The sequence below is a fragment of the Schistocerca americana genome, chromosome 8 (genome assembly GCF_021461395.2).
Source record: "Schistocerca americana isolate TAMUIC-IGC-003095 chromosome 8, iqSchAmer2.1, whole genome shotgun sequence".
In the NCBI taxonomy this organism is placed as follows: domain Eukaryota; kingdom Metazoa; phylum Arthropoda; class Insecta; order Orthoptera; family Acrididae; genus Schistocerca; species Schistocerca americana.
Window position 1 is genome coordinate 217,913,376 of NC_060126.1, and position 14,759 is coordinate 217,928,134.

The 14,759-nt window shown below is 39.0% G+C and overlaps 1 protein-coding gene across 1 annotated transcript in view; it reads right to left on the reverse strand.

Moving 5' to 3' along the window:
- Positions 1–14,759, reverse strand: part of LOC124545353 — a 174,118-nt gene that overhangs the window by 63,291 nt on the left and 96,068 nt on the right. The window contains exon 7 of the mRNA XM_047124254.1: positions 2,583–2,848. Within this exon, the coding sequence (XP_046980210.1) occupies positions 2,583–2,848 (266 nt within the window). The remainder of the gene's footprint in view (positions 1–2,582; positions 2,849–14,759) is intronic.

Below are 14,759 nucleotides of genomic sequence, written 5' to 3' on the forward strand. Positions count from 1 at the left end.
TTGGCTTGTTGGTCTATGTTACCATCAGTTGTATCTAATCCGGCAATTAGTTCAATAGTTAGCTGTCCTGCAGTAACTTTCATCTCAGCAAGACTTTTTCAAACTTAACACCTCAGGCACGGTCTTTAACATTTAATCCATTTTAGTTGTCAGTATTGGAATACAGTTTAAATAGTAATGCTTGAACATCACTTCCATAATTAATAACAGTTACCAACTCATGCTTTGGGAATTACTTAAAATCAACTAAATTCTCTCTCAACATGCAGTATCACAGAAGTCAGAAAAAATAGAAGAAATTAACTGTTTTTGAGTAAGTACAGCTCACCTTGCCTTGCTATACAACACATTGGGTCATAATGTGGACTTCACCACGCAGGTTTAATGATGCTGTGAAGTAGTTGCACAACTACCTCTCACAATGCAATGTCTCATAGTTATTGGACATCCACTGCAATTAGTCGCTGACTGGCATCAGCCACCGATCTTCCATTTCTTCATCTTAACAAAATTTATTTTATTGAATACAATGTTGTGACTTTTAATTGCATGTCATCATCAGTAATAAATTTATTTGTAAGGACTGCTTTTTAGTGGATAGATTAACATGTGCCCTTCCTTTATTGAATGACTCTTTTGTCTGGCTTCCTGGGCGAATGACACTATTTCACAGAAATTCTTCATATAAAATAGGTTATTCCTCTTATATACTTTCTTATCATGTTTTGTTTAATATGTCTTGCTATTGTCACTCTTTGTGGTATACATTAGGCTAAATTACAAGGAGACCTTCCAACAATGCTCAAGATCAACTACAGAATTAAAGTCAAAAGAAGACATCATTCGTTTCTCATAGCTTATTTGTTGATTGATTGTTCATGTTTATATAATATTAACAATTCAGCAGATCTTCAAGGCGGGCCAGTGAGAGCAAGAACTTCTATATTTGCATCCGAGCAGGTATTCCCTCTCAAAGATGCTGCTATCGCCATTCCATGATGAATACGCACAATCCTCATTGCCCCTCAACATGGCTAGTTACATGCCTTCTTTATACAGAGTGTACATAAAGTCCAGGAACACTCAATTATTTATTGCACAAGAACCAAATATTGTACAGATATCATAAATATGTCATCTTGAAGAGAAACCCTGAAAGTTTTTTTTTTCATGTATACCATCACAGCGTAGTTTGGTAATTTGCCAACAGTCAGCGCTAGTCGCAAACATGGTGAGTTCAGGTGTGAAGCGAGCTTTCTGTGTGTAGGAATTTGACAAAAACAAGTGTGCTACAGCTGTTCAATGGACGTTTAGAACCAAGTATGGTAAGAAGACACCAACAAGGAAGACCATTTACCACTGGCACAACAAATTCGTAATGACTGGTTGCTTAATGGACGTCCCAGTGTGAGTGAAGTGAATGTGGGGCGTGTACGAGAGACATTCAGAAGGAGTCCAAAGAAATCGGTGCGTCATGCATCCTGTGAACTCGAAATGGCTCCAATGACAGTGTGGAAAGTCCTGCGACAGAAGCTGTCTACGAAACCATTCAAATTGGAGCTAATGCAGACGCTCAGCGATGACGACAAAGACGAGTGTTTTGAGTTTTGTTCACAGTTGCAACAATTGAATGAGGATGGGAGTGGCACTGTTGATGGCTTAATTTTTAGTGACGAAGCCACTTTTCACACTAATGGCAAAGTGAACAGGCATAATTGTTGAATCTGGGGTACAAAGGATCCACACAAATTCATTGAATTTGAGCAGGATTCCCCAAAAGTTTTTTTGTGCCCTGTCATGTCGAAAACTTTACGGGCCACTCTTCTTTGTCGAAAGCACTGTCACTGGATAGTCCTACTTGGACATTTTGCAGCAATGGTTGATGCCACAAATGCAATCGGACTCTCTGTTCATCTTACAGCAGGATGGGGCTCTACCCCATTTTCAACACGAAGTTTGTGGATCGCATCGATGAATCAGCCGTGCTACAGAAGGAGACAGCTGTTTCAGGAAATGGCTTTCCTGATGACCAGATATCACTCCGTGTGACTTTTCTGTGGGGAGGGGGAGACACATCAAAGATCTGGTGTATGTACCGCCTCTACCAGGTGATGTGGCAGAGCTCCAGGAGAGAATACGGGAAGCCACTGCCACAGTCGACGATGCCACGCTGGGACGCGTACGGCAAGAATTCAATTACCATACTGACGTCTGCTGGGTCACTCACGGTTTGCATATCGAATGTTTGTTTGAATAATGCTGTCAGAGTTTCTCTTCAAAATGCAATATGTATGAGATCTATACAATGTTTAGTTCTTGTGCAATAAATAATTGAAAGTGTTCCAGGACTTTATGTAGTCCCTGTATTTGGTACCTTACCTTCCAACATTTTAGCTGTATATTGATACGACATTAAAAATAGTGCGATGATAAAGAACATACAGCAATTTCATTTTGCAGGAGTAAAAATAGAAACCAAACAAATTTCATTTCTGCAGTTAGAACTGAAACAAATAATCAAAATTTAAGGAAAATTTAATGAAAAGAAAGCAACTGCATAAAGGATAAAGACAGTCACCAACCAGTCTCTCGTAAATGCAGGTGAAGCAACAAGGTTGAAAATTCTCCGACGAATATCTTCGGATGCCGAGGAAAGAGCCAGTGCCAATATCATATGTACAGATGTGGGCTCCAGCATACCCGAAGCAGCTGTGAGCCACCTGCCATCAAACTGTGCCAATCTTACTGTAAGCTCGAGCACAGACAGAACAGTTTTTGTCACACGTTCATCATAATAATAGTGAGGACGATCTTCAGGGGTGACTAAGGGACGAATCTGCTGCTGAACCTGAAAAAACAAAAATTGACAGAATGAAACAAAGCAAAAGGAGGGAACTAAATATTAAAATCGTGTGATTATTATGTGCATTGGAGCACACACAAAAAGAAGACTGAACTTCCATGAAGACATAAGGCAATACTGACAACATACTGTAGGAAGCAAGAAGTCATTACTGACTATATTATACAATATTATTTCATGCATATCATTACCATACACACATCTGATGCTGCACACTGAAGTAGAAAACAACATTAACACTCATCAACCTTCAGCAATGACCTAGTATCATTTATAAACATTATTATTAAACTCACACTGATATAATTAAAGGTGTGCATCATAGTTTCAAAATATCTTGGTACATTAGACAGCTATTTAATACATATCCAAACTGACCAATTAGCTGAAAATCATTTTTCAAATAAAACAAATAGATAAGATTATGGTTAGAAAATTGAAATAAAACATCTCGTTCGTGGAGCGAAAATTACCTACACCGAAAAGTCCGGTGCCTGCATCAGTTTTGGTTTTACTTCTTGACTGGAAGGGATGAGTTGTTGCATAGTATATAAAGACTTAATGTAAAATATTTAATGGGAGCTCTATACAGAAAGGATCTCAAGCCATAGTAAAAAACGTAGTTGAAGCTGCATAGAGATAATGCACAAAACCATGCCTACTTTTTAATCTGGAAACAAAGGACAGTCATTACGTTATGTCTATATTGACACACTCAAGAATTAGAAACAGCAGAATATTATTCTTATAATTCAGGCAGTCTCAAAATAAAATCTAATGATGTGATACAAAAGATTTTTACCATCGCACAAAAACTATATTTATGAAATATTACAGAAAGAATGAAACACTGACACCTATAAAAACAGCTGCATACTGCACATAGGAACTCTGAACAAATGGCATGTCTGCGGGGCAAATTTGCCGAATAAGGCAACCGGGGTTATATCTGGTGGGTAATGTCATACAGTTTTGAAAATGAATCACAATACATAGCTTTTTTAATGGTAACACTGTTTTAGACTTGCCATTTCCTTTTTCACAAAACCAGTCTCATCATAATTTTATCCACTACTGTTTCAAGAATTATTCAACTATGAATATTCCTCACATGGACTTCAGGAGCCTAAGCAAAAGCTCAGGTGACTAAACTCTTTGTGCTTATAATCCCATGACAGTAGCAATGCAGAATTTTATCGCACATTGCTGCTGTCCCGTTCCTGGTATCTGTAGTGTGTTTGTAGTCAAATGAATTAAAAAAGTTACTATCTACCGCAGACTTGTGTTTTAAAATTTCTGTTTGGTGGCTCTGATTTTCATGCTGTCTATATATACACTTACATCTTCACACTGCAATTCACACTTAAGGATTTGGCAGAGGGTTCAGAGAATCACTTTCACACTGTTTCACTAGTATTTCTCTCATGACTAGTACACGGAAAAAATGGATCCTTAAATCTTTCTGTGAAAGCTCTAATTTCTTGTATTTTATAATAATTGTCATTTCTCCCTATGTAGGTGGGTCTCTGCAACATATTTTGGCATTAGGAGGATAAAGCTGGTGCCTGTAATTTCATGAAAAGTTCTAGCCACAATGAGGGACATCTTTGTTTCAATGATTGCCATCCCATTTTGCTTATCACATATGTGATACACTCTCCCCCGTTTTGTGATTACACAAATACTGTTGTTCCTTTAACATTTTTGATGTCCTCTGTCAGTCCTCTCTGGTATGGATCCCTATCAAGTAGCAATATTATGGAACAGCAGAGGGCCTATAACCCTTCCTTGGGGAACCCAACACATAACTTTGGTTTCACTAGTTGTCTTCCCATTAATTACTACAAATTGTGACTTTCCTGACAGGAAATCACCAGCTGGACAGCTGAGACAACACCCTATAGGCATGCAGTCTGATTGGAAGCCACTTGTGAAGAATGGTGTCAATGGTGAAATCTATTAATATGTTATCAAAATGAGATCTCTTGTTGAGAGCACTCATTAGTTCACGTAAATAAAGGGCTGGTTATGTTTCAAAAGAATGATCTTTTCTGAACTTGTTGTATAGATCAAACGGGGTTGTGTCGAGTGAATAAGGAGGTTGTGGTAATGCTGCAATGCTCTTCAACACCAAAACTGCCCAACAGGCAATGCAGTATGGGATATAGTGTTATTGTCATGCACCAACCAATTGTTAACAATGTGTGCATTTTGCCTTTGAATTCAACGTGTGTGCTTTCATTGGTCTTGGCAACTCCTTTGTACCCCGTTCCAAACTTTGACACTTTGCCTTTGGATCATACTCTGAAAACAAACTTTGATCACCAGTGACAGCTCAGTTCAGTAATTCTGGGTTCAGTTCCACTTGTTCCAACACTTCAGCAGCTGTAGTCCTCCACTGATCTTTTTGTCACTCTCCGAGATTTTTGGGAACCATTTCGGCAAAAAGTATTCTCATTCCCAGATCCTCAGTCAATATCAGGCACACTGTTTCCTAGTAAATGTTCAGTTCATCTGCACCATTTTCAGTGTTAATCTTGAATCAGCTCGCACAAGTTCACTCAACTTGCCTGCATTGTTATCTGTTCCTGTTGTCGATGGTCGTCCACTAGTGTTCATGTTCTACATTAATTCTGCCTTCAGAAAACATTTTGTGCCAACAAAACAAGTGTGCCCTTGATAAAACGTTCCCAAAAGCCTGCTGAAGCTCACCTGTTTCACACGGAAAGAGAAGGTACACCACTGTGCACTATTTCGAGGTCATGCTGTTGTGACCAGGAGAAAACACAGGACTTCACTCTTCAACCGGCTACTCCTAACTGACATGCTGTAGGTGCACACCACTTTTGTTTGTGGTGGGGAAGTATCACAGTCACACAATGCCTGTGGTAACAAGATGCAGGGTTGCCACCAGAAGCATATAAATAATCTGTTCATTACTTTATTGTTGCATCTCATTTATGATTGCTAAAAAAGGAGCTAAAATCATCAGCATGACCTGAAAGGCAGCTAACTGGTATAGACCCTGAACTGGAAGACTTACTTTCAGTAACTGACATTAGGCGCCTTGATAAACGTGGAGACCTGCTTCCAAATTATGTTGGTAGCTGTTCACCATTTGAGTTCAGGAATATTTATTGCATTTTCTTTGATAAAAAAATTATGGAGAACTGTCTTTAATAACTCTGCTTTAGTGGCATGATTGTCAGTGACATTGCCATTGCCAATGCATAGTGAAGGTATTGATTGTATCTTGCCATTGGTGTAATCCTTGTTGCAACATACTAGTATTTGGATTCTCAAGTTCTTCAGCCAGTTGTTGGAGGTCATGAGCCTCCTTCATCCTACATTTATCGAACCAGGAATAAGCCCCTGAGAAGTACGCAAAAGGCAAATCTGGCGAAACCTGATTGGAAGCTAGATACAATAAGACAGAGATAAAATCAAGGAAAAGTGGGAGGGGAGTGAAATGGGGTAAGGTGCGAGACCCACTCTGCCTAGAATGCAGTTGTAGGTCCCCGGAGCATGGTATGTTATGGGAGACGTACCATTCAAGGTAATACCAAGTACACCTGTAGAGGACTTGTATCCATACAGGTGTCTGATCTTCATCCAAACCTGTGAAGGAGGTGTATGTGGTCCAGTCATTGAAACATACCAATCCCAATATTCTTGCTGCTGTCATTTTATTAAGTGGTGAGCCCGGGCACAGAACTGTTTAAAGGCAATGAAGTGCTTGAATGATGGATATCACTTAGTGTTGGAAAGTCTGATGCAATCTTCAATGGCCTCAGGGATTTCTGAGGACCACCAAGGTATTATCTTCTGATGTGAGGATCCCGAATAATGAGGTATCACAAAGTTGGCTGCTAATAGAATGGCGGCTGCTGCTTCACTCTGGACAGCTGCATCAGTGCCTTCATGTAGTGGGGAGCTCAGAACACAGTGGAGGTGAAAGCACCCCAGTCGGTACTGTGGAGAACCCATCTGGGTAGGCGCCCAGGGAAGTGGCGCTGAGGGTAGGACAAGAAGATCAGGGAGTGGTCACCGCCACACAGTCATCATGGACCCTCCAGTGGGTGGACAGGAGAAGACAAGGGCTGCAAATAGGAAGATCAAGAGCTGAATAAGTTCCATGTGCCACAATGAAGTGTGTGGAGGCACCAGTATTGAAAAGAGAAAGGTCTAGATTTGCCAATGAGTTTCAATATCTTTATTGCAGCCAGTGGTTCCACCACACCAAAGGTTAGGGTCATTGAAGTTGCCCAAGATTAGGAAAGGAGGGGGAGCTGATGAACCAATGTAGACAATATGTTCTGCGGCACTCCACCACCAGGAGGGAGATAAACTTTACAGCTTGTTAAATCCTGAAATACCCTTACCTGAGCAGCCAGTGTCTCAAAAATTGTATCAACAGGCACAAGTTCGCTATATATAGAGTCCAGAACATATGTGCACCTGATACCCTATCATAATAGGGATGATTCTTAAAATAATCCCAGGAGCCATCAAGGGCAGGGTTCCGCGTTGCTGGAAACCAAGTTTCCTGAAGGGTAGGGCAGAAAGCAGGGGAGGACCCTAAGGTATGCCACTGCTCAACGAGGTAGTGGAAAAAACCACTATACTTCCACTGGAGGATTGTGCTGCTGGTATACTGTGAGAGACTGATGGGACCAAGGTGGCAGGTTATGTCCCAGGATCACCTACTGCCACCAGTTGAGAGGTGATGCCATCAACACACAAACACTGCATAGGCAAAGTCAGTCTGTGGCAGTGAGCCCTGTGTGTCTCACCTTGTAGGGCGCAAAGGGTTGGTAGCACATTCCTGTTGCTGTATCAGCTAGGAACTGGGATTCAAAGAGCACAACAAACATTTGTGTAATGGTCATCCAAAACCCTTACAGACCGTGCTGGTATTGCAATGAGATGTGTCTGAATTTCATACATCTGAAGCAGCACATAGGGTTGGAGAAACATAGGAGTGGTGGGGAATGGGGCAATATGCAGTTTCACATCACATTGATATACTGTCACCCTGACCTTTTCAGGCAACAAATTTCCTTCAAAGGCCATGATGAAGGCCCCGGTGGCAACCCAACTGCCCTTTTGCACCCTATGGACACAATGGGCAAAGTGTACACTCCGACATTCCAACAGCAAGAGGTCACGATGGAATATGACGCCTTGAACAATGTTTAAACTATTATGTGGAGTGACAGTCACCCAGCTTGTCAAAAGCAACAAATTACTGTGACTGGGTAGGGGATGCTGTTTTAATCTAAATTGGTCCACTCTTTATTTTGGAGATGACTGCAACTTTCCCAAACTTGTCCTCTGTAGTCTCGGCAAAGTCTATCTAACCCAAAGACTAAAGGCTTTGTGGCCAAAAAAGATTTCCCATCTGTCTTTGTACAAACCAGGTATTGTAGAGAGTATTTCTCTGTTTTTCAGTCAGCCCTATGTTTCTCCCATGGTGTAGCCAGGGAAGGAAACATTCTGGGGTTGTATCTATCTGCACTGAACGAGTTCTTTCCTACTGAAGAGACTTGTCTGGCCGTATGGCCACCAGTGGGAGGAAGCTTTGTCCTTATGCAACTCATCCACCATACTGCCACCCCTCCCAAAAGGGGGCTCTTCCCATGGGTACCACCCAGTCTCAGCAATTGCTATCTGGCCAGTAATCCATTACTTGAAGTTCCTGTGACCAGTCACAATGAGCACACAGTCCTTAGCACACATGGGGGAGCTGTTTCAGCTCAGGCCCCAACAGTGCAATCCCTGTGTGGTCAGGGAACTACTACCAAGCAGGTACTTGACGACCCCCCCCCCCCCCCCCCCCCCCCACCAATGGGATGGCTATCGTGTTGGGTTTTGAGCAAACTACCTTACTGAACCGAGCAATGGGGACCACGTATTTGTTAATGAAAAGATATAGAGAGCACCGTAAATGAAATGGAAAACAAAGGTTCTAAATCATGTACCAGATCCAAGTGGGGTCCGCACCAGAAAGAGCATCCGATGGAAAAGTAGAGAGGAGAAAGGGATAATGTAAGTACAGGATTGCAGCACAGAAAGGGAAGTAATGCTGCAGAGGTTGAGGTCTCTTGGTAGCCTAGTACATACTCACAAAAGAGTTGTGAACGCACTGGCAGTCAAGTTCTTTCTGGTGAACTAACTTTTTCACACACACACACACACACACACACACACACACACTTGAGTATTCACTCACACTTAAGTGTAGCTCGACACTAGATTCAAGTCAAATACCAACAAATATGGCAAAAAAAGAACATAATTTTGGAGACATTTAATTTGCATATTGAATTACAATTAACTCGAAGGCAAATATAACAAATTTGGTGTGTACAAAATAAAATGCAACTATTGCCATAAAACATGTTTACACAAAACAGGCAGGTGTTTGAAGGAACCTGTAGTCAGTTTCAGGCTTTAACAAGCCTGACCCAATATTTGTGGACTTTTAACATTCATTATTTCTTTTGACGACTTTCGACTTATTGCTTTGTGGTTTAGATGTTGTTTACCACATATTGAGTTTGGTGCGTCCATGTCAATAGTTTCTTGGGTTTTCTCTCAAAGCATGTGGATTTTAGGTCTATGTTGTTGTTAACATATAATTACTAGTCTTTCCTCATTTATGTTGGAACATAAGGGTGCAGGATGTGTATCAACTATTGTCCTATAGTTTTCCTTCTTTACAGTTTTTGCATTGAAATTTCCCAATAAAATAATAGTGTGCTTGAATGATAATTACACTCGTGTTGTTATCCATTTTCTCCCAGTGTGTCTGCTTTCCCATTGTCATACAAAAAACAACTATGACATGAATTTCTTTCCGCTTCAGATCCATAGAAAAAAATAAAAATTCGGAGTAATTTTTGCTTGTTGCTCATGATGATAAACTTCTTGATGTTTTAAACCTTTTCAGTCCTTACAGAGAGATTATTTTGATAGGCTATTTGTAATAGACCAAGGTTCACCAAGTAAAGAATACAATACGAATGACTACTACATACCACTATACATTTGTATATTTCATTTACGTTACATCATGGTATTACATTAGCGCTATTCAATTATATTCATCTGCTTATGATTTTTCTTTTCTTTGAATTCACTGTACTACCAATGCATTTACTGGCCAGATGAATCAATAATAGGGATGAATAAGACACTGAACAGTTAACATTACATAATTCATGTAATTTTCAAAAAAGACACTAGTTTTGAAAAAGTTAGTTATTGGAAGAATGTTCATACTAATAATTATTCTAATTTATGTGGGCAAATGTTCAAGCCGAAGTAAGTAAGGAAGACTGCTGTATTAAGAGAAGCGAAAGATTAAGTGAGGAAGGATGTGTGATTTCATCAAAAAAGGAAACTGCTGATAAATTGTTAGAATTACAATGACAACTTAAAATGTCAAGAAAATTTTAACTTTAAACTTGTAGCAAAACCATTTGGATTATGAAATTGTAATTATATTACAAGTCATAACAAAGAAGTAAACACCTCTCTGATTGTTAAAGATCATATAAGCGATCACAGCTGCCACTGTGAGCGCGTTGTCACATTCAGTTACTTATTTGTTTAAAGAAAAAGTGAGAACTGAAGAATCAATCAATAAATGAAGAATGCTGAAAAATTTGGGTTGTGAGAAGTTTATTTCTAAGTATGTAAGAATGGAACATTTTTTCAAAAGTCATCCTAGAGCTTTCTGCAGGAAAGAATATTATTAATTTGTCAACTCAATCACCAGCCACAAACACCCCCAATTCAACAAGCTAAATATTAAGACAGTAACAAACCATTTCCCATCTGATTTTTTTTCTTTTGCACAAAACTCTGTAAATTAACAAGGAGATTGCAATTTATGAATTTAAATTTACAAATAGTTTTTGTCTTACTTGTGAGCAGAAACATTTCACTGTACATTAACATTTCACGGACAATGGCTTCCAAAAATCAGAACATATGAAATCAGAAAATCAGTTCAGTCGTTTAAAGGAAACTGATGACGAGAAAGTGAAACCATGATTGCGATACTCACTTCTATGAAAGCTGTCACTGTTCACCAGCTGGAACAACAATAGCACCAGTGGTAAAAAAGCAGGTCTAAGAAGCACTAATATGTAATTCCGCATGAAAAAGGGAAGACATACCATTTGTAATTTAATAGTGTTTGGTAATCATTAGGATACAGGTTAACAAAAATATGATTCCCATCTTTACTTTTGTTATATGTGGTATGAGGCACTTCCAATTAATAGTATAAATTTTGTGCAAATTTTATTGTAATACACTGACTACTTTACATTACTATTCACTGAAATGCACATATTACGTCAAGGATGTTCAAGCTGTAACTGAAGAACTCTCCAGACAACACAACGGCAAAAATTAAATTGCTAGGACAAAACCTATACCAAATATGTAGCGCACGGAGTAACTGAATAGATTAATAAAAGCAAACAAGCTGTTAACAGGGAGTAAAATATGCTGAAAATACCTTTTGGGTGCGAGCATGTGCGCCCCCACCCCTCACGCACGCACAAACGCACACACACACACACACACACACACACACACACACACACACACACACACACAAAGTGTCAAAAAAGGTGAGCATAAAGTGAATACAGGCACACATGGCAAGATGTGATCACAGTGATAAAATAATGTAATACAAAAAGAAAAATACAAGTAAGAACTCATTTTATTCAGTGGCTGGAAGGAGGTGGCACCACAAAAATAAGATCACACCTATAACTTGCAAAATATTTCATACAGAGAGAAAGAAGTATATTTTATAAGTATGTTACAGAATTATTTGCTATTCAAGATGCTGATTAACAGGCTTGGTACCATGGAGGTAAAATAGTCTCACAGTTGGACGTCTGGGTGGGGTCGAGTCAGGATGATGTCGTTATCAGGAGAAACAAAATTGGCGTTCTACGGATTGGAGTGTGAAATGTCAGATCCCTTAATTGGGCAGGTACGTTAGAAAATTTAAAAGGGAAAATGGACAGGCTAATGTTAGATATAGTGAGAGTTAGTGAAGTTCAGTGGCAACAGGAACAATACTTCTGGTCAGGTGAATACAGGACTATCAATACAAAATGAAATAGGGATAACGCAGGAGAAGGTTTAATAATCAATACAAAAATAGGAACAAGATAAGCTACTATTAACAGCATAGTGAAAGCATTATTGTAGCCAAGATAGATACAAAGTCCACACCCACCATAGCGGTACACGTTTATATGCCAACTAGCTCTGCAGATGATTAATAGATTGAAGAAATGTATGATGAGATAAAAGAAAATATTTAGATGGTTAAGGGAGATGAAAATTTAATAGTTATGGGGGACAGTAGAAAAAGGAAGGAAGGAAAAATAGTAGATGAATATGGACTGGGGGAAAGGAATGAATGGGGAAGTCGCCTGTTAGAATCCTGCACAGAGCATAATTTAATCATAGCCAACACCTTGTTTAAGAACAATGAAAGAAGGTTGATCAGGAGGAGGAGACCTGGAAATGCCATAAGGTTTTAGATTGATTATATAATGGTAAGACAGATATTTCAGAACCATATTTTAAATTGTACGACATTTCCAGGGGCATATGGGGACTCTGACCGCAATTTATTGGTTATGAACTGTAGATTAAAAACTTAAGAAACTGCAAAAAGGTAGGAATGTAAGGAAATGGAACTTGGATGAACTGTAAGAATTAGAGATAGTAGAGAGTTTCAGAGGGTTTAGGGAACAAATTAACAAGTAAATTTTCTTTACTTCATGTCTATGGTCGCAAATTTTTGTCATCAGGCTACGTGTTTTTGTCTATAATGACAATCTTCAGAGCTGCAGCAAAATATGGGAAAAACACAAATACAACTAGCAGATTGTCTACAGCTTAAAACAATAAAGTAGACCACGATGAAAAGTATTACTGACATACATGTGCTTTTGTGCACTTTAAATATGATGAGACACACTTGTTTTATAAAAACATGTCCTCATGTCTGGAGCCACAGTGGCATCGTCAAAAGCTAAACACAAAATCAGCACCAGCATTGTCAGGCATATATAAATAATGGTATACAGAAAAGTCATCTTGTCAGCAGCACTACTGTTCAAAACAAACTGCTGTACAGTAGTCACAAAATGTTTGTTTTGAAAGTTTGCCAAATGTTGCTACTGTAGGTGTACATATGTTCTTCAATGATTTAAAATAGAGGAGGATATGATCAGAAAAGTCTCTAATGGGCTTATAAGGTGTAAAAGGTGCTACAGTAATGTAAAAGCAATGAAACAAAACATGAGAAAAGTTAGAACGTTAAAAAGGAAAAAGTTAAGAGACAGTAACTGACATGCTCAAGCGGCAATATTTTAGATAATGATATAAATAATAAACAGCTTTCTGAGTACACAGAATAATATAAAAGTTACAAAGAAATAGCTAAAAAAGCCAAATGAAAACAGACTACCACACGTAATACGCGCCCTCTGTTGGCACTAATGCCAGGACACTGCATACGTGAGAAGTGACTAGAGGAATGTGACTGCCAGAGGGGCCCTCATACCCTGTGGCACGCCGTTCCAAGGAAAGAATGATAAACCCCGTAGCACTGCATGAGCAAGATTATCTAGTTAATGAAGTATATTATATAAACAGAGAAGGAGCGAGGAAACACTAGAGTTATGCGCACAACATAAGAAAATGAAGAAAATATGTAAGGCACTCTATACTAGGTGAAACTATGAGTAAGATATATAAAACGGAGGAGTTCAGAGATTAAAGTAGAACATTGTCAAACAGAGTAAAGTAGGCATTAGGCACGAAATTGTTCTGCCAATTGAGCACTTTTGTTGGCTTTTGTATTTTTGCTTTATAAATTTCAAACTCTTCTAACAAATTAAGAGCATGACCTTGTTACTGTACTGCCTTTTACACTTTATAAGTGCATCACAGACTTTACTGATTGTACCTGCCTTTATTTTACATCATCGAGGAATATATGTACATCTACAGTAACAACATCTGGCGAACTTACAATACAAACGTTTGTGGCTACTGTATGGCAGTTTGTTTTGAACAGTAGTGCTGCTGACAAGATGACTCTCGTGTGTGCCATTATTTATATATGTCTAACATGCTGGCGCTGATTTTGTGTTTAGCTTTTGACGATGGCACTGTGGCTCCAGTACATTAGGACATGTTTTTATAAAACAAGTATGTCTCATCATATTTAAAGTGCACAAATGCACATGTATTTCAGTAATACTTTTCATCGTGGTCTACTTTATTGTTTTAAGCTGTAGAGAATCTGCTAGTTGTATTTGTGTTTTTTCCATATTTTGCTGCAGCCCTGAAGATCGTCATTACAGACCGAAACCAATAGCCTGATGACACAAAAAATTGTGATCATGGACATGAAGAAAAGGAAATTCATTCTATTTTCGGGTCACTGTTCAATTTGCAAACATGTTGCGGCTTGTGAAACAATTAACAAGACCAGGGGAAAGGAATACAGTAGTAGCACAATGGGTAGCTTTGAGGGATAAAAGTGAAGGCAGCACAGGATCAAGTATGTAAAAAGATGAGGGGTAGTAGAAATCCTTGGGTAACACAAGAGGTATTGAATTTAATTGATGAAAGGAGAGAATATAAAAATGCAGTTAATGAAGCAAGCGAAAGGGAGATTGACGGGAACTGCAAAATGGCTAAGCAGGGGTGGCTAGAGGACAAATGTAAGAATTTAAAAGCATATGTCACCAGGGTAAAGATAGCTGCCATCTACAGAAAAATTAAAGAGACCTTTGGAAGAAAGAGAGCCACCTGTATGACTATCAAGAACTCAGATGGG